Source organism: Hemiscyllium ocellatum, chromosome 11 (assembly GCF_020745735.1).
Source record: "Hemiscyllium ocellatum isolate sHemOce1 chromosome 11, sHemOce1.pat.X.cur, whole genome shotgun sequence".
In the NCBI taxonomy this organism is placed as follows: domain Eukaryota; kingdom Metazoa; phylum Chordata; class Chondrichthyes; order Orectolobiformes; family Hemiscylliidae; genus Hemiscyllium; species Hemiscyllium ocellatum.
Window position 1 is genome coordinate 43,556,708 of NC_083411.1, and position 21,466 is coordinate 43,578,173.

Sequence of the window (21,466 nt, forward strand, 5' to 3'; positions counted from 1 at the left end):
GGGCCTTGGGTAGGCCACATTTGGAGCATTGTGTTCAGTTTTAGTCACCTTGCTATTGTTATTAAACTGGAAATAGTGCAAAAGAAATGTACAAGGATGTAACCAGGACTCAAGTGTCTGAGCTATAGGCAGAGGTAGGTTAAGTTAGAATTTTCTCTTTCGGAGACTGAGAGGCGACCTTATAGAAGTGTATAATATCATGAGAGGCATAAATAGGGTGATTGCATTCAGTCTTTTTCTCAAGGTTGGGGAATCAAGGATTGGAGGGCATCAGTTTAAGACTAAAAGGAACAGAATACAAGGGAACCTGAGGGGGAAATCTTTTATACAAAGGGTGGTACGCACATGGAATGAGCTGCCAGAGGAAGTGGTTGAGGCAGGCACAGTAACATCATTTAGAAGGCATTTGGACAAAAACATAGATAGGAAAGGTTTAGATGGATATGGGCCAAGTGCAGGGAAATGGGGTAACTGTTGATGGATACTTTGGTCAGCATAGACCAGTTTGATCCAAAGGGCCTGTCTCAGTGTGTAGGACTCTATGACTCTATTTAATTCCCAATGATTATTGAATTCATTTTCCACCATCTGTCATGGCAGAATTTGAACCAAGGTTCCCTAAACATGACTTTGGTCTTAGGCTCGATAGTCTCTCAATAATATCACTAAGCCATGGCCTCTCCTAAGGGAATTAGAATTAATGATACAAGTGTTAGATTGTTACATTAATTTTTAAAGTGATAGTGTTCAAATGTTCACAATGGGACAGTGGAGTGTTTGAGACAGGTTAGTGGTGTAGATTAGAGAAAGTGTGTTGATCTGAGTGATAGTTAGATACTGGAGTTACAGATTGACATCAATTTATGGAATGTTAAAGCATAAAGAATCTATTCATCACCGCTCCGCATGGTTTCTGAAATGGTGATACAATTAGTCCCTTTCCTTTTCTTCCTCTATTCTTGCACCTTATACCTTTGTGTTTACCCAACTTCATTCTATAGGAAATTATTGAACCTGTTTTCCACATCCTTTCAAGCAATGTGCTTACCACACTGAAATAATAACGTTCTGAATGAAATTCTCTTTTTTGATCAGTTTCTTTTCTTACTAATTTGCATTTGTATCTTTTGGTTACCAGTGATTTATTCAAACATTGGATGTGGGCATCACTGTCAGACCAACATTTATTCCGTAGCCCCAATTACCTTGGAGAGGTTGGTGCTGAGCTACCTTCTTCAATTGTTGCAGTCCAAGCACTGCAGGGGCATTCACAGTACTGTTAAGGAGGGAGCTCTAGGATTATGAACAGCAACAGTGAATAAACAGTGATGTGGTCTGAGTCAGGGTTTGAAAGGGAACTTGCAAGTTATTGTGCTTCCATGTATCTGCTGCTCTTGTGGGTCTGGAGAGGTTGCTGTTTGGAGATTTGATGGGCCGAATGGCCTGCTTCCACACTGCAAGAATTCTATGCTTCTGATTCTATGAAGTAGCTAAAGATAGTTGGGGTTAGAATACTACCTTGAGCAACCCGTCCAAAGATGTCATGGGGTTGAGATGATTGGTATCCAACAACCCCAACCATCTATCCTGTGAACTGGTTTGACTCCAAACAGTAAACAGTTTACCCCTTGATACCCAATGGGTTTAATTTTACAAATCACCATTGATTACATACTCAGTCAAATGTGGTTCTGGTGTCAAGAGCAACCACATTTATCTCACCTCTTGAATTTATGATTGGACCAAGTAAATCTGGATAGCAGTGGTCCTGGTGGAACCTAAAATGAGCAAAAAATAACAGATTATTGATAAGTGATGATGATTGATAGCACCAATAAAGACAATCTCCTACAGTTTGCTGATGATTGAGATGAGACAGATGGGGTGGTCAGGTTGGATTTGTCCTGCCTTTTGTGTACAGGATATACCCGGGCAATTTTCCACATTATCAGGTAGATGTGAATGCTGTGGCCAGTCTGGAATAGTCTGACATGGGTGATCAATTCTGGACCTCAAAATATCAGCAGTACATCCATGATATTGTCTGTTTGGCCTTCTATCGATATTATTTAAAACCAAGATGAGGAGGAATTCCTTCAGCCAGAGGGTGGTGACTTTGTGGAAGTCATTGCCACAGAGGGCTGTGGATACGAAGTCATTGGAGTGTATTTAAGACAAATATAGGTTCTTGATTATAATGTGGATCAGTGGTGACAGGGAGAAGGCAGATGAATGGGGTTGAAAGATATAGTATCCTTGATTAAGGGACAGAGCGGACTTAATGGGCCCAATTCTGCTCCTCTTGTTTTTTTTAGATTAGATTACTTGCAGTGTGGAAACAGACCCTTCGGCTCAACAAGTCCACACCGACTGACCGAAGCGCAACTTGCCCATACCCCTACATTTACCCCTTCACCTAACACTATGGGCAATTTAGCATGGCCAATTCACCTGACCTGCGCATCTTTGGACTGTGGGAGGAAACCGGAGCAAACCCATGCAGAATGTGCAAACTTCACACAGTCAGTCACCTAAGGCGGGAATTGACTGTGCCACCATGCTGCTCACAGCTTATTTGAACTGAATTGATGATGCAGGTGAGTTACATTTTCCATCATTCCCTGCAAAACTCATTCCGAACTCCTTCCAAATTCTCATCTAAACACTGTCTTACAGTATCATTATTGACAATTATGGGATCTATTTCTGCATGTACACAAACTAATTCCAGTTCTATTTCATCACTTCCTAACTTCTCCATTGTCTCTGAATGAATGAAATTTAAACAATGAGTAGACAGTTTCTCCAAATAAACATTGAAAATGTAAGAGTCATTGTCTTCGATCACTGACACAAATCCCATTCCTGACTTCTGACTCCAGTCCCTTCCCAGCTGCCTTCTTCAGAACAGGACTGTTTGTCACTTTGTTGTTAAATTTGACCAAGATGATTTTCCAAACACATATCTGTGCCATCACTCGATCTACCTATTTGTATCTCTGCAGCATTCTTGACTCAGCTTCAGTTTATCTGTAGCTGGAACCCTGATCCATGTCTTTGTTACCTGTGAACATGACATTCCATCGCACTCCTGGCTAATCTCTACATTCCAACTTTTGTAAACTCAAAATCATCCAACTGTCATCCCTGTGTACAATCTTAAAATTCTAATCTTGGTCTCACATCCTTCGACCCTCCCTCTCTCTGTAAACATTTCCATTTACATGATCTTCTGAGAACTCTTCATGCCTCCAATTCTGACCTTCGAGCATCATCAACTTTAAACAGACAACCATTTCTATGCCCCTCACTCTTGCAAACGCTCTATCACTATCGAGAATGCTCATTCTGAAGATGTCCTGCTCATTGTTAGACAGAGCCCCAATGTGTTTGAGAATTGGAAAATGCAACATTCTGAAAGGATCTGGAAATCCTGGTTGAAGGAGTGGTGTAGAGGAGGATGACCGGAAGAGGCCATGCCACCAGACTCTGGCAATGTGGTCCCCAGCCAAGAAATGGATACCACAATGGGAAAGTTGAGATTCAAGAGTATGGGAGTACACTCTGTGAGCATCTCACAGCGACACAGCTTCACTGAGGAACAGCCGCCCAGGCCAGTGGCACTCAGAGGACTATCAGAGACCAGGCACCTGGTCAGTCCCTGGCAGGAGAGGACCCTGTGGTGTTGCGATCAGACACTTCATCTACATGCACAGGGAGGGACAGGTTGCTTTTCTATTTTCACAGATTTTGTCGAGTTTCTGCCTCCACTAGTTCTGGTAAACCTCTCCCTCTCTGTGTCTCCTCCATGTGACTACTTCCAAGTCATGTGAAGACACACACACTCTTAAACCTCTTGAACCACACAACCCAATTCTATGACAATGTGCATTCTTTACGATGGTACAAATAGAGACATTAACCAAATACTTTAACTTCAAAACAAAATTGAGCCGCAGGAATAATTCAGTACTCCAATGTATAAAATTGTCCTTTTCTCTGAGAAGACAGATGCAACAAAAGCTTCCCATTTTCATAAAGCTCCTTTCAGCCTCCTTTGAGTCTGTATGGATAAATTAAATCCAATATTGTAGATATCCTGCCTCCACCAAAAATAAAATCCACTGTTATTTTCTCATGAATATTTATGACTATAACATTAACACAGGTTGCCAATAAATCAAGTTTATTTGATTTACATTTATATTGCTAATTTTTAACCAATTTGTTTTTTTATTTGGATGGCATAATGGCTCAGTGGTTAGCACTGCTGCCTCAGTGTCAGAGACCCTAGTTCCATTCCAGTGTCCAAACTCCAGACTGTCTGTGTGGAGTTAGCACATTCTCCATTCCCCCCCACCCCCCCACCCCCGTCTGTGGGGTTTCCTCCCACAATCCAAAGATGTGCAGGCTAAGTGGATCGGCCATGCTAAATTGCTCCATAGTGTGCAGGCTAGGTTGATTAGCCATGATACATGCAGGGTTATGGGGATAGGGTAGGGGGGTGGGTTTGTGCACTTTGTAGGGTTGGTACAGAATCACTGAGCTGAATGGCCTCTTTCCACTGTAGGGAGTCTACAAGTTGATCTACATATGATGATTGAAAATACCATCTGTCAATCCACATTAAGAATAATCAACTGATGCAGAGCAAGAGTTAAAGAGGCAAGAAGGGAACTGAGTGGCTACATAAGAGGCAATGGTTGGTAAGAGAAAAAGAAGCTGAACAATGGACTACTCTCAAAGAAATAACTCAGGTCGTCACTCAACAGTGAACAAAACCAAAAGCTTCTGGGTGACAAAGGTGCTTATAAATTAAGAAAAAGTACAGGTAATTCTGGGATAACACATGTCCCAACAGCGCAATTTGGCTGTAAATTTGCTGAAGAAGTATTTTTGAGAATACTTACCTCCATTGGCAACAGTGCGATTCCAGCAAGGATCGGTTCTTGCGCTCCGTTCTGCGCATACGCTGATGCCCACACTGAAATCTCTGTGCCATTCTGTGCATGCACCACGTTTTGAGCCATTCCACACACATACAACCTTGGGTACTGAAAGAAGTGTCAGTGGAGATTGCAGGTGCACTGGCAATAATCTGGGGATGGTACTGGAGGAAAGGTTGTAAAGATTGATCAACCAATTACAGACCAGTCAGTTTAACTTCAGTGGTGGGGAATCATCAAAAAACAATTAATCAGACAACAGCATGCATTTATTAAGCAAAATTATATTTAACTAACTTGCTGCATTTTGGAAATGAAAACACAGAGGGTTGATGAAGGCAAGAGTGTTGATGTGGTTTGCATGGACTTGCAAAAGGTGTTCAATACAATGCCATACAACAGACTTATGGTCATGGAATAAAAGGGACTGTAGTAATGTGGGTGCAGCATTAGCTGAGGGATAGGAAACAGAACACAATGGTGAATGCGCAATTTTCAAATTGGAAGAATGTCTGTAGTGGAGTTTCACAAGGGTCGGTATTGCAGCCCTTGCTTTTCCTGATATGTACCTTAATACATTGATCTTGGTGTGCAGGGAACAATTTCAAAGTCTTCAGACAGCACCAAAACTTGAGAATTGTAAACTGTAGAGTGTAGAACTGACAGTGGACAACTTTAAAAAGACATTGACAAATGGTGGAGTTAATAGATATGTAGAGTTCAATATCGAGAACTAAGAGGTGAAACACATTGGTACAAATAACAAAGAGGGATTGTAGAAAATGAAGGGTTGTGTTTTAAAGGGAGTGCAAGAGCAGAGAGACCTGGGTGACTCATTAAATGTGGAAGGATAGGTAGTGGGAGCAGTGAATAAAACAGATAGTGTTTTGGATTTCATTAATAGGGGCATAGAGTGTAAGGTCAGGGAAGTTATGCCACGCCTATATAAGGCACTGGTTAGATTTTAGCTGGACAATTGTAAAGAGTATGAACTGCATGTAGTGTTATAGGAAGAAGTATGAGACACTTTATTTTTGAGGACACATTGGCAAAGTTGAGACTATTTACTAGGAGAAGCAAAGACTCAGTGCAGACATAATAAAAGTTTCAAAATCCTGAGGGGTTTGCCCACTGTAGAAAGCTGCAAGAGAATCATTTCCTACTCCAACAAGATCATAAAGGGTGCCATTTTAAAATACTTAGCAAAAGAAACAGATGTGAGGTGAGACAAATGTGTTCACACAGTTTAAGGTATGGAGTGTAGCGCCTAGAAATGCGGTGGAGGCAAATTTAATTGAGACATTCAAGAGCACATTAGATTAGAAATATTGGCACATCGAGATTTATTGTAAGAGAATTCGAGCAATGACCATGAGAAACTTTTTCACAACGAGATAAAAGCAAAATATTGCAAATGCTGGAAATCTGTATTAAAAGCAGAAGCTGCTGGAAATGCTAAAGCACAGCTGGTCTGGCAGAATCTACTGAGAGAGAAAGCAAATTCATATTTTGAGCTGGATCTGCTCCTTCATCAGGTAAAGGCAGCTGTGAAGCTGGGGGACTCAGTTCTAAAGTCAGTGTTTCGGTTTTGATTGCGACAAGTAGCCCTCAGGTTTTTTTTATCCAGATCAGACTCAATCACATTATTCATTCTAACTATTAGTGGAACGGTTCACATTAAGAAATAAAAACAAAAGCCAGGATATGGGGTGACACACTGGTTCCTCAGAGTGCCAGGACTCAGGTTTGACTCCACCTTTGGGCGACTGACTGTGTGGAGTTTGCGCATTCTCCCCGTGTCTGTGTGAGTTTCCTTCAGGTGCTCCGGTTTCCTCCCACAATCCAAAGATGTGCAGGTCAGATGGATTGGCCATGTTAAATTGCCCATAATATCCTGGGATGTGCACGGTGGGTGGATTAGCCATGGGTAAGACAGAATTATAGTGTAGGGTTTGGGTCTGTGTAGGATGCTGTTCATTGTGGTCATGATGGTCCTGCTTCTGCACTCTAGGGATTCTATGATTCTCTGAATTAATCCCAGAACAGAAAATGATTTTGACCTCGGACCTGGTCAGATTAACCTGTCTCATTCTATGTTAAACATCACTCCAATTCAAACAATCTAAGCAATAATGTTGATTGTTGTAATGTGCTGAGGACGATGTCACTCTCTGCTCACTGCACATTTTACTAACTGTTGTATAGTTTCCAAACGCTGTCTCAGTGAATCATTTAGCAACTTGTAGGCAAAAGCAAAGGATGACACTGCTCCGAAGATAGACTGGGTGATCAGAGTGAAGCTATGTCTAGACCCAGTTATCATGCATACGATGAGGGTGATTCCTAACAGGATGTGGATAACAGTTGGTCGTAACTTGCGTGTCAATTGACGATTCATTTCAGCTTTCAGATTGGAATTGGGCTTGGAGAATTTGCTGGCCAAATGTTGCAGAGACGCACCACTGATTCCCGGCTGTTTCTGAAGGTACATCCACCCAGTAATTGTCAACCCAATGCAAGCAATGAAAAGCAATACTGGCACTGGCACTGATTCTGAGATTGACACTGGCACTGTACCTATTGCTCCAGCAAGAATGTCCAACATCCAGACTCTCTTCTCTACCATCCTTGTTTTGGATTCTGTAATTTCCATCATAATCTTTGGGATTGACAGCGTGAAGATGTTTGATTTAATACTGGGGAGATCCCTGGCGAGCATGTTCTTTAATTTAGGAAGGTCATATTCCTCTCGATCAAAACTGGAGATCAGAAAAATAGCAGGTGGTGTAACCCCGACACTTTGGAAGTTACTGATACAGTCCTTGCGGATTCTGACCCAGCCTTCATTAAGGTCAGCACCTTGTCTCCACAGTGACCGGGCATCATTGTCTATTTTGGCCCGGACATAGTAAAACTCTTTGCCTTGTTCTTGAATCTTTTTGGCAAGTTCGGCGTCATTCTCTCTGAATCGAGCCTGAGAAATAATAATGAAAAAGTCATAGCTTTCAAAATTCACATTCTTTAGATAACGATTTAGTTCAAATCCGAAGGAATTTGTTCCTGGAAGATCCCAGAGTTGGACATTAGGCAGATCTTGATAAGAATACCCGGTTGGCTCAATCCTGGTTTCTTCATTCCCAGTTGGAGCAGCTCCTTGGTCATCACTCCGAAGTCCTCTCATTGCATTAATGAAGGTGGACTTCCCTGACCCCACATCCCCCATCACTGCAATGTTCAGCTGCATGTTGGTTAAATTGTGAGACTTACTCTTCATCTGAAGAATCACAGTTTTCAAATCCCCTGTGTTGTACAGACACTGCAGGTTCCTGCTCTCCTGAGGAGTGAAGAACTTGGAGAGGGTAGACTGGGCCATTTGATCTCTGCAAAGAACATCAATACATAAATGTCACAGACATGAATTCAGGAATATTTGACAAGTTTTGCCTGTTTAGGAAATTGCTATCTGGCTCGAAGTGACTGATTCTACAACAATATTTAGTCTAAGAGTCATCATAGAGATGTTCAGCACGGAAACAGACCCTTCCATCCAACTTGTCCATGCCAACCAGATATCCTAACCTAATCTAGTCCCATTTGCCAGCACTTGGCCCATATCCCTCTAAACCCTTCCTATCCATAAACCCATTCAGATGACTTTTCAATGTTATATTTATACCGACCTTCACCACTTCCTGTGGCAGCACATACCATACATGCACCATCCTCTGTGTAAAAGAGTTGCCCCTTAGTTCCCTTTATATTTTTCCCCTCTCGCCTTCAACCTATGCCCTCTTGTTCTGGACTCCACAACCCCAAAGAAAATACCTTGTCTATTAACCGTATCCGTGCCCCTAATAATTTTATATTTAAAAGAATAATCATTGTAATTTAAGTTATCAATCTGAGATAGATCTGAAATTTTGCACCCTAACCCTACTCCTCCCACCCTCCACAAATTCCCCAGGAATGTGCTAGCAAATTGAGCTGGCATAAAATCAAGTGAGGTAGTGATGCTCTACTCATTGCACTTCTGCCCTCATAGACTTTTCCCAGTGTGTAGGTGTCGACAGCACACCTACCTTTCAGCTAATTACAACCCTATAAGTGGCACATTAATGGTCACGCCATGGCTACTGGCCATCAAGTTGACAGCTCTTAGAGGGTGGAGTTACAACATCAGATAACAAATAGGTGGAGCAACCCAAAATGGCAACATGCCTTTCAGGGCTGGTGGAGAGAGCTCACCCTGACTTTGCAAACCGGAAGCCAACAGCTCCTCATTAAATTCTCTCAGCCTCTCACACTGTTCCTCTCTCAGCAAAGAATCAGCCTAATCTGCTCAGTTCTTCCAGCATTCTGCACCTTCATTTCAGTTATCCAGCATCTTCAGCACTATGCTTTTGTATTGTCAAGAAGCTAAGTTGATTCAATAGTTGGGTAAGCTGGTACAAAACATAGTTAAACTTCCATTTTTCTGACCACACGGTCTTACCCTCATGTTAAACTGTGCTGGTTAAACTTAGTCCACCTACTAAGAGTGTTTCATTGTTTGTTACAAGCCAACTTTGACAAAAAAAATCATGTCAGCCAAGGGTATTTACACAGGCTGAAATCATTGTTCACAATCATGTCCGAGAGGGGACTCTGTTGAATGCATGAAAAGTTTTCAAGATTGTCTCAAAACACAGATTGAAGCAGAAGTGAATTTAGGGGTAGATTTGGTACTGAGAGCCCTCAAACTATAAACGAACCCAACCCACTGACAGCTCACATCCTCTTAAACGAAAGAATCTGTATACAGGTGAAATAAGGAATGGCAAAGATGAATGAAATAGAACAGTCACTAACTGAACTGGTTCCCTGGTGCTGGAGCTGAACACTCTTAACTCCCTATTAATTCAGTGACATATTTATTTCTTAGCAATAAACCAGCATTTTCTTTATTCCTAAATATCATTATCAGGCTTACCAGATGAACAGTCACAATCTGATTTTGTAAACTGAGAGAAGGCTCTGCAGCAGTATAACATTGTCCACAATTAAATCACACAGGAGGAGGCCATTTGGTCCACCAAACATGTGATGACTCTTTGGAAGATGTATCCAGTCAGGTTCACTCTCCTGTTTATTTTGCATAGTTCTGTCTATGTGCGTTTTCTCATTTAAAGTGTATTTCCAAATCCTTTCTGAAAATGAATACTGAATCTGGTTCCACTACATTTTCAGACAGTGAATTCCAGATTAGGACAATTTGCCACATGAAGACGAATCCCCTTTTTTTTTCTCCCAATTATTTTAAATCTATTTGCTCTGATTCCCGATTTTTCTACAGTGGAAGCTTTTTTTTCCGTCTACTCTTTTAGCATTCTTCACAGTCTTGAATAAATCTATTAAATCATCTCTTAACCTGGTCATCTGAAAGGAGAATTATTACAGTATCTCTAGTCTGTTGACATAAAACCTTCATCCCTAATCCCATTGCATTAAACCTACTGTAGACTCTCTCTGAGACTCCATGTTGCTATTTAATTGTGCCTATTATTTAGTCAGGGACTGCAAAATACTGCCTTGAGCCATCCCTGATTGAATTTTACAATGACGCTATGGCACGTAGCAGTTCCAGAATATCAGTGTTTTGCTCTGTTCAGGGCTGTGGCATGCAAGACCATAAGACATAAGGTAATGGAGCAGAATTAGGCTGTATGGACCATTGAGTCTGCTCCACTGTTTAATCATGGCTGATATGTTTCTCAACCCTATTCTCCTGCCTTCTCCTCTTAACCTTAACTAATCATGAACCTATCTATCGCTGTCTTAAGTATACTCAACAAATTCACCTCCACAACTATCTGTGGTTGTGAATTCCACAGATTCACCACCCTCTGGCTGAAGAACTTCCTCCTTATCTCAGTTCCAAAGTTCATTCTGAAGCTATGGCCTCAAGTCCTCATATCTTCTACTCAAGGAAACATCTTCTCCATGTTCACTGTATCCAGCACTCTCAGTATTCTCTAATTTCAATGAGATATCCTCCTCCTCATCTTCCTAAACTCCATCAAGTACAAACCCAGAGTCCTCAACTGCTCCTCATCCCTTCATCCCTGGGATCATTCTTGTACACCTCCTCTGGATCCCATCCAACTCCAGCACATTCTTCCTTTGCTGCAATATTCCAAATGCAGTTTGACCAGAGCCTTATACATTCTCAGCAGTGCATCTCTGTTCTTGTACTCTAGCCCTCTCGAAATGAATGCGAGCATTACATTTGTCTTCCTCACTGCTAAATGAATCTGCAGGTTAACTTAAAGAGAATCCTAAGTTAGGGCTCCCAAGTCCCTTTGTGCCTCACACTTTCCCCATTTAGAAAATAGACCATGCCTCCATCTTTCCTACCAAAGTGCATTAACTCACAATGTCCCATATTGTTTCACATCTGCCACTTCTTTGTCCACTCACCTACCTTGTCTCAGTCCTTCTGCAGCCTGCCCCCCTTCCTAAATATTCCCCCATCCCTTCAACTATCTTTCTATCTTCTGCAAACTTAGCAACAATGCTCCACTGACTGCTGTGGGTCTCCATGTGTCACCAGCGACCATCGTGAAAAAAGACCCCTTTGTCCCCACTCTCTGCCTTCTGCCAGTCAGTCAATCCCCTATCCTTGACAGTACTTTGCCCCTGCACCATTAGCCCTTATTTTATTTAGCAGCCTCTATGTGGCACCTTGCCAAAGGCCGACGTTATACTTGAAAACGAGGTCATTCTCTCCAGCTTTACAGGCGACATTTTCCTTTCCAAATGTCAGCATTGGTTCAGCTATGACAGCCCCTTCTCAGCCAGAGTGTCACCACCCACTCCAGACGCTTAATCCAAAGTGACAGGACAGCGTGATGAGCTCCCAGCTTATTTTTTTCAACCTCAGAACGAGTTTACCACAGTCTCCTGCAGCCTGGCCTCCACGATTGTGGTCACAGCAGCTACTTAAACAGAGTTAAGCACCACACAGGGACTTTGTACTTCATCTCCGTCGGGAGGTGGATGAACTTATATTGTTCAATTACCTGCAATTTCTATTTCTCTCCAGATCCGAAGGTCTTTGACCGCCTGAAGAAATGAGAGGTTTTCCGAAGGGGTTTGACAGCGACGAGCCGCTACAAGTGAAAGAGAAAGTCAGTGCATTGGAAAGGGAGGAGGGTTTGATTACAGGGCAGGAAGTGAAAATCCCTCCTTGATCTGCGGCTCCAGTTATTTCACAGACTCATTGTAAACACTGCACACAATTTAAACCCGGAGTGTTCCTGAAACAGAATAGATCTAGCAGTGACTGTGAAGCTTGAACTCAGTTTTTTCTCTGTTGATCATCCAGGGACATTTCAGTGATTCGAAACGTGCTGATCTATTATAAAGTGATGATTTGGAGATGCCGGTGTTGGAGTGGGGTGTATAAAGTTAAAAAATACACACCAGGTTATAGTCCAACAGGTTTAGTTGGAAGCACACCAGCTTTCGGAGCGTCGCTCCTTCATCAGGCGGGAGTGGAGGGGTCAATCCTAACATAGCAAAAATTTACAGTGTAATGGAACTGAAATTATGCATTGAAAAATTGATTGTTAAGTCTTTCATCTGTTTGAATATCATGATTGTTATTGAGTGTTAGGATTGAGCTCCACTACCGCCTGATGAAGGAGCGACGCTCCAAAAGCTAGTGCTTCCAATTAAACCTGTTGGACTATAACCTGGTGTGTTATACAGTGTTCGGACTGTGCGCTTCTCACTGCGTTTCACCGATCATTGCTCCATATTCTTGCAGACTCTGTGGGAAGGAAAACAAAACAACGATTTCATACATAACCTTAAAGTATCCACTGTGTTTCCATTGCCCTTTGATTTAAATAATGTTCCTGATTTTACTGCTGAATGAACAGGCCGCACTTTCAATGTCCCATCTCCTTGTTTTCGCTTACGATTAGATGAACTGGTTCCTTCATAGTCACTCTTTCAGAGATTCCCTACACAGTGGTAGTAGGCCAGTCAGCCCATCAAGTCCACACTGACCCTCTGAACAGCATCTCACACAGACCCAGCCTCATACGTTATTCGGGTAACTCTGCATTTCCCATGGGTAATCCATCAAGCCTGCATATCCATGGGGACTATGAACAATTTAGTATGGCTAATCCACTTAACCTGCACATCTTTGGACTGCGGGAGGACACTGGAGCACCCAAAGGAAAACCATGCAAACAGTCCACCAATGTTGGACTCAAGCCCAGGTTAGTGGTGTTGTGAGGCTACACTGTGTCACGTGCTGCACTTTCTCTCACTCTATACATCTGGCTCAGATAGTTTCCCATTCTACTATAGACAGAGAAGTGTGTAGAGTGGAGAATCCTCCTACCCCAACAACATGGGCTTGGTGAGAAAGTTGGGAATCTCAGTAGGATTGGCAGTAATGAGATTCCCAATGCATTGAGCCAAAATTCGCATCCCCTAAGCAAGAGTTGAACAGAGTCAATAATCTGATAATGAGTGGCAAGAAGCCTACTTGCGTCAATTAGCATTTTTTTATTTCAAAAATATACTTAATTCGTAAAATATTCATAAAATAATTTGATACACTGTACATTAGGTAATGCCATACATATGTCAACATTTACATACACAGCTCAGAATTATCATTATTTCATACAGGTCTGTGCATTTCTCACTCATATATTTAGCTGAGGCGTCAGCAGAGCCCAAATGACTGCATGGGCCCCCTGATCTTCTTTAGGCAGGCAGATGTTACACGGTGGTCTTTCCCCACCGCGCCTTGGCGGCAGCTGCCCCAAGCTTCAGCGCATCCCTCAACACGTAGTCCTGGACCTTGGAATGTGCCAGTCTGCAACACTCAGTCGGGGTCAACTCCTTCAGCTGGAAGATCAACAGGTTTCGGACCACCCAGAGAGCGTCCTTCACTGAGTTGATGATCCTCCAGGCGCAGTTGATGTTCGTCTCGGTGTGCGTCCTGGGGAACAGGCCGTAGAGCACGGAGTCCCGAGTCACGGTGCTGCTCGGGATGAACCTCGACAAATACCACTGCATTCCTCTCCAGACTTCCTCTGCATAGGCACATTCCAGAAGGAGGTGTGTGACAGTCTCTTCCCCCCCGCAGCCGCTTCGAGGTCAGCGTGCGGTGCGGCTGAGAGTCCGGGCGTGCATAAATGATCTCACAGGTAGAGCCCTTCTCACCACCAGCCAAGCCATGTCTTGCCCACTATTAGCTAATCTTGCTTCATTGACATACAATTGACATAGGGCAGCATGGTGGCTCAGTGGTTAGCACTGCAGCCTTACAGCGCCAGTGACCCGGGTCCAATTCCAGCCTTGGGTGACTTCATGTGGGGAGTTTGCACATTCTCCCCGTGTCTGCATGGGCTTCCTTTGGGTGCTCCAGTTTCCTTCCACAATCCAAAGATCGGCAGGTCAGGTGAATTGGTCATGCTAAATTGCTCATAGTGATAGGTGCATTAGTCAGGGGTAAATATAGGGTAGGGGAATAGATCTGGGTGGGTTACCATTCAGAGGGTTGGTGTGGACTTGTTGGGCCAAATGGCCTGTTTCTATACTGTAGGGAATCTAATTTAATTTCCCATTCTCCCACCTGGCAAAGAGAAACAAAATACCAACAATTCCCAACACAGAAACCAGAGCAGGTACCTGGCTAATCCAATTCACAACTCGCTCCTCCAGATCTCCATGTTGGACAGCAGTCACCAATATCTCAGAGCATACTCCATGGGCAGTGACCTCGTTCAATTCCTGCTCATGGATGTTGTCATTGGACAGATAGTGCCTTGTATATGTATATGTATACTTGTATACTGCCACAATGATACATCCCCAATACATTACAATTTGGTTCTGCATTTCAATGCTTCACTTTGAATATGCTGACACCGTTCAACACAATGACAATGCAGGGATAGGGTTCCAGGTAGAATCCATCTGAGGGCTCCTCGCTTGCTCTCTTAGTGCTCTTGCATTTTGTGACTGCTTGAATTATCACAGCATTTCTACCTCACTGTGCCTATCTGTGCTTTACCACTTACTAAGAGCTTAAAGGCTCACAATGCTTCTGTTTTGATTTGTCTTTTAGTGTAGACACAGAGCCAGGCAGGTTGTCATGGTTTTAGCAGTGATCAAGCAAGAGAGAGGACATGTTGCTGTGGGGCATTATACAATGTTGATCTCACATTTGGGCCATGTTAGATTTATATTTAGATTTGTTTAATATTGTTTAGATGTCCCTAAATACAATGAAAAGTGTTGTTTTGCATATTATATGCAATATGTCGCCATGCTCGGACACCATCTTGGAACACTGATTATATTGCACATTACTGCAATAGTTTTGATGTTTTTGGTTCAAAAGCTCATCTTTTCCATTTACTTCTCAGATGGCTTCTCCCTCTCTGCACCTGCAGTTGCTGCTGCTTGACATCAGCAATGCAGGTGTCTTGCTAATAGACCGCTTACATGGCAAACACACTGAATGAGACATGGCCATTTGCTTGAAGAACAAAGTTAAAGGGAATTAGCCAAGTCAAGGGATACAGCCTTCACTCAGGGATCCTGACACAGTAAGTCAATGGCAGCATCCATTATCAGTCTAGAGCCTTGACAAGATCAGTCAACTGCTTGGGATGGTCAGGGTCAGGGGATCAGTATCACCGCAGTCACGGTAGTAGGCCAAGGTCAGTCCTGCAATTCCATTGCAACCCCGTTAGGGACTCACAGTATGTCAGTTAGGGAGCTGGTTGTGCGCACATCAGTAAAGGATTTGCACACACATCAGACAGGGCTGGTGTTACAGGTCAGTCGGCTGGGGGTGGGGGGGTGGGGGGGGGTGGGGTTGCGGTGGCGGGGAGGTGGTACTGGCCAATTCTGGCCTCAGCTCAATAAAAGCTAGTTGTGCTTATTGGGGATGACCTGCATGGATCAGATTTGGGAAAACTCTATTGGAGTCAGCATGCTGGGATGCAGAGGGGGACAATAATTATGGAAGGAGGAAACACAGAAGGGGGCATTATAGTGCAAAGGAGGGCAGGCCATGGGTGACTGGGGGAGGGACGGTCATCGATGACCACTACGATTAACAGGGAGATGGTGTAGCAGGGTGGCTGGCATTACCAACCAGATCTTAGGGAGTGATGATGAGAAATGACAGTGTGTAAGTCTCAGTGTGTGGGAACGCGTGGAAGCTCAGCACTGACATGGAGTGCCAGGAAGGAAGGACCATGGAATGTATGTGAGAGATGGGGAGAGGACTCACTGAGATATTTCTTCCAATCTCAAATACTTGTGCTCTTACAAACAAGCTCATTCATCCCATTAATAATAAGGAAAAAGTTTTTTTTTAAAGTGTTTACTTGTAATTATAATGCTTCACAAATGAGTGGGCATTAGACAGGGTATTTAAAAAAGCTGCCTCTAGTGAGTACAAGACATGTTGATAATTCTGAACAGGGGCACATGATAAAGAAAGTCTGGGAAGCACTATCTTTGGTGAACCTAATGCTGGGCAAAAACATGCCATAGAGTCATAGAGATGTACAGAACAGAAACAGACCCTTTGGTCCAACTCGTCCATGCAGAACAGATACCCTAAACTGATCTAAACCTTTTCCTAAACCATTTGACAGCATTTGGCCCATATCCACCTAACCCCTACCTATTCATATACCCATCCAGATGCCTTTAAATGTAATTGTACCAGGTTCCATCACTTTCTCTGGCAGATCATTCCATGCACGTACCACCCTCTGCATAAAAGGTAAGCCCTTAGGTTCCTTTTAAATCTTTCCCCGCTCACCTTAAACCAATGCACTCTAGTTTTGGACTCTCCTACCCTGGAGAAAAGACATTGACTATTTAGTCTATCTATGCCCCTTTTGATTTTCCAAATTTCTATAAGGTTACCCCTCAACCGCCAGCGCTCCAGGAAAAATAGCCCCAGTGTCATGCCTATTGCTTAAACCCTCCAACCCATTTTTCCTATAGCAGGGAGACCATAATTGAACACAGCATTCCAAAAGACATAACTAATCTCCTGTACCGTCACAACATGACATCCCAACTCAATGCACTGACTTATATATGAAGCAGAGCACGATAGTGGACCAAGACACATATATCTAACAATGATGAGTCAAAATATAGAAGGGAGATAGAAGGCTTGGTGACATGGTTAAATGACACAACCTCTCTCCCTGTCAGCAAAACTAAATGACTGATCATTGACTTCAGTAAAAAAGGAGGACACACCCCCATCTGTATCAATGGAACTCAGGTTGAGAGGGTGGAGAGCATTAAATTCCTCAGAGTGACAATAACCAACAACCCTCTTGGAGTTCCCACGTCGATGCAACGGTGAAGAAGGCACAACAATGCCCCTTCTTCCACAGGCAACTCAGGAAATTTGGCATGTCCACAAGAACCTTCACAAACTTTCATAAATACACCAATGAAAGAGCACTGTCCAGGTGCATAGTGGCCTGGTATGCCAACTGCTCTGCTCAAGACCACAAGAAACTACAAGATGATGTGCACAGCCTAGCTCATTTCAGAAGCCAGCTTTCATCCATGGATTCCATTTTTACAGCTTGCTGCCGCAGAAAGGCTGTCAATATCAAAGACTCCTTCCACCTTGGTAATGATCTTCTACAATCTACGTTAGGGGTAGCATGGTGGCTCAGTGGTTAGCACTGCTGCCTCACAGCACCAAGGGCACAGGTTCGATTCCCACCTCAGGTGACTGTCTGTGTGAAATTTGCACATTCTTCCCGTGGTTGTGCAGGTTTACTTTGGGTGCTCTGGTTTCCTCCCACTGTCCAAAAATGTGTAGGTCTGATGAATTGGCCATGCTTAATTGCCCATAGTGTTAAGTGTGTTAGTCAAGGATAAATATAGGGGGATGCGTCTGGGTAGGTTACACTTCGGAGAGTCAGTGTGGACTTGTTGGGATGAATGGCCTGCTTCCATACTGTAGGGAATCTAAAAAACCTCTTCTGTCAGGCAGAAGATACAGGTTCAGGAATAGCTTCTTCCTAGCCATTATTAGAATGAACTCTGTAACCTCAAACAATGCTGGCACTGACCTTGCTGAATGCACACCCTATTCAATGTAACCTGCATGCCTCTGTCTAAGTAGTTTTGATCAGGACATCCTTGCTTACTTGCTTGTACTGCTCCTAAACAAAACTTTTCACTGTACCTCAGTACACGTGACAATAAATCAATCAATCTGCCAAATGCCTTTGTCACTACCTTATTTATCTGTGATTCCACTTTCAAGAAACTATGAACCTGTACCCAAAGGTCGCTTTGTTCCACATTACTCCCCTGGACCCTACCATTAAGTCTATGCATCCTGCCCTGATTTGCCTTACCAAAATGCAACACCTTACATTTATCTAAATTAAACTCCATCTGCCATTCCTCAGCCCTTCGGCTCATTGTGGTTGACAATGCAGTGCCTGCCGTGAGCAGTGTAACCCACTGGGATCCCACTCCTTTCAAGCCAACCTCCAAATGCCTGTCAGCCACAAACTCTGTCCCACCAAACCCTTCTCCATACAAAATCCCAGACAGCTTGCTGGTGGGTGAGGGGCATTAGGGAATTTTACAATCTCCTTGCCCACATACCCACTGCTGGGGCACAGTATAAAATCAGCTCCTGAAATCCATGGGCAGGCTCTTGGATTTCATTACAATAAGCCAATTTGATGCAGATTAGAAACATGCCCTTCTGAAAGTAATCGGATCCAGTCATTCACAGGACCAAGTGTTTGGATTAGTGGTGCTGGAAGAGCACAGCAGTTCAGGCAGCATCCAAGGAACTTCGAAATCGACGTTTCAGCCCTGATGAAGGGCTTTTGCCCGAAACGTCGATTTCGAAGCTCCTTGGATGCTGCCTGAACTGCTGTGCTCTTCCAGCACCACTAATCCAGAATTTGGTTTCCAGCATCTGCACTCATTGTTTTTACCTACAGGACCAAGTGTCTCCACCAGATGTATTGAGAAATCAAATGAATGATTTCAATAAGTTAAAGCTAGACAGTTCACATGCTTGTATGATTTTAGGTCAAATAACTAAAACAGTGCTGCTTGCTAATAATCACCTTGTGTTAATATTCTTCCAATACACCCATGGTAAGATTAGATTAGATTAGATTAGATTAGACTTACAGTGTGGAAACAGGCCCTTCGGCCCAACAAGTCCACACCGACCCGCCGAAGCGCAACCCACCCATACCCCTACATTTACCCCTTACCTAACACTACGGGCAATTTAGCATGGCCAATTCACCTGACCCGCACATCTTTGGACTGTGGGAGGAAACCGGAGCACCCGGAGGAAACCCACGCAGACACGGGGAGAACGTGCAAACTCCACACAGTCAGTCGCCTGAGTCGGGAATTGAACCCGGGTCTACAGGCGCTGTGAGGCAGCAGTGCTAACCACTGTGCCACCGCGAAATTATATCTTATGTGCAGATTTGAATGATTCAGATGCTGTACATTAATTTGATATTGATGAACACAACAGAATTCTTTCTTCATATGGTTGGAATTCACTCAAGGAAGACTATACATGGTCCTTGATCACTTGCAGTGGAATTGCTAAGATTCCCTTTGGGGAGGAAGGGAGCCATGGAAAAGGCAGAGGAATCAAGTCTGTTTTTTTTTAAGTGGCTGTAATTATAGTAATGGAGCGGGGGACAGAACCTGAGCAGAAGGGACAGTGAACAGTATCATTTAGGATCAGATCACGACAATACAGAAGGAGCCCATTTGATGAATTCCCTTGGATCTTTATACAGGAATACAATCAATCCCATCTTCCTGATGAATCACCGTCATCCTGAAAGTTTGTTTCCTTCAAGTGCCCATCCAATTTCCCTTTGAAATTATTCATCATCTCAACCCCTACATCCTCCCTCCCTCCCCTTCCAGCCAGACCCCTCCCAATTTCTAGATATCGAAATTGAGGTTGACGTGCCTTGCTGTTTAAATAAAGCTTTTCTCATGCTCCCACTCTCACCCCACTGTATCTCTTGTTCAAATTCCTCAACCTAGTCCTTATAACATCAACTAATGGGAACGCTTTCACTTTGCATACAATAACTAAACTTGTTGTCTATCTCAATCAAATACTTTTTTCAACCTCTACTCTCAAACTTCAGTTCTGAAGAAGTCATTCCAGACTTGAAACATAACCCTGTTTCTCTTTCCACAGATTGGGCCAAATTTCTTCCTGACAAATTTCTTCCACATTTTCTGTGCTTGTTTCAGGATACTAACATTCACAGTGTTCTGCTTTTATCCTTCTGGATATTATACGTTTTCATCAACTCTCTGGAAAACCTACAAATCCTTCCTAAACTTTGTGACCAGGAGTGAATGCAATACTCTCGTAGCCTCACCAGAATTTTATAATGTCTCAGCATAATTTCCTTGTTTTTCTGCTCAACTTCTCAACTATGAAGTCCAGGAACCCTCAGCTTTGTTCATTACTCTCCCAATGTATCCTGTCACCTTTGAAGATCCATATACATGAATCCCCAGGTTCCTCTGTCCCTGCACATTCTTTAGACCTCTGCCATTATGGTTATATTGCCTCTCCTCATACTTTCTGGCAATATACGTTGCCTCACCCTCTGTATTAAATTCTATCTGTCAATATTCAGCCCATTCTACTAACCCATCGATAGCCTACCGCACTTGATTTGGATCATTTGCAAATTCAGTGATCACCAGCAAATTCTGAAATTTGTATCCTAATATCAAATTATAAATTTAAATTTCACATGCAACAGAATTGACACTGACCCTTGGAGAATGTCACAGGAAAGGAAGTTATCTGAATGGTGTTCATTTGGCAGACATTGGGTCGCAAGTGCAGGGTGACCTGGAGAGGGTATGAATGGAGATGCAGAGACTGACTTTTTGGATACATCATTGTATATCCAACACCCGAGCCAATAACCACACTCACTGAACTCTATGCTTCAGGACTTTGATAGCCTCAGGTAATTATTAAACATTACACAGACATTCCATTCACAGAGTGCTGGTTTCATGCCCAAGTCAGATTAAAGTTACTCAGACAATGTCATTTCTGATCTGATCAGGACATGTTTGACATACAAACACCTGCAACTGAGATCCTTTTGTGAGGATTCAGCAGTTGCAGGAAGTTTCTGAGAGAGTTAAATTTGGAACGGAAACTGCAACTGAAGGAAAAGGGTGGGCTCTGGAAATCCATTTCCTTCCAGAGATTGCAAGTAAACAGCTCACTGTAAATACTCGACACAATCAAAACTATTGGCTGAGATTCTGTTACTGAAACAAAGTTAAAAATATCACACAACACCAGATTATAATCCAACAGGTGTTGTGTGATTTTTAACCTTGTCGACCAGTTCAACACCGGCACCTCCACATCATGGTTACTGAAACAGATCAGGTTCATCAATGAC

The 21,466-nt window shown here is 43.1% G+C and overlaps 1 protein-coding gene across 1 annotated transcript; it reads right to left on the reverse strand.

Moving 5' to 3' along the window:
• Positions 1–6,257: 6,257 nt before the first annotated feature.
• On the reverse strand, positions 6,258–12,142 carry LOC132820188 (interferon-gamma-inducible GTPase 10-like). The gene is made up of 2 exons (XM_060832156.1): positions 12,005–12,142; positions 6,258–8,326 (listed from the first exon to the last, which is right to left on the reverse strand). The coding sequence occupies exon 2, from the start codon at positions 8,317–8,319 to the stop codon at positions 7,111–7,113; it is 1,209 nt and encodes a 402-aa protein (XP_060688139.1). The 5' UTR covers positions 8,320–8,326; positions 12,005–12,142; the 3' UTR covers positions 6,258–7,110.
• Positions 12,143–21,466: the final 9,324 nt, after the last annotated feature.

Coding starts and splice junctions, on each gene's coding strand:
- LOC132820188 (XM_060832156.1), bottom strand. CDS start 8,319: ATGGCCCAGTCTACCCTCTCCAAGTTCTTCACTCCTCAGGAGAGCAGG.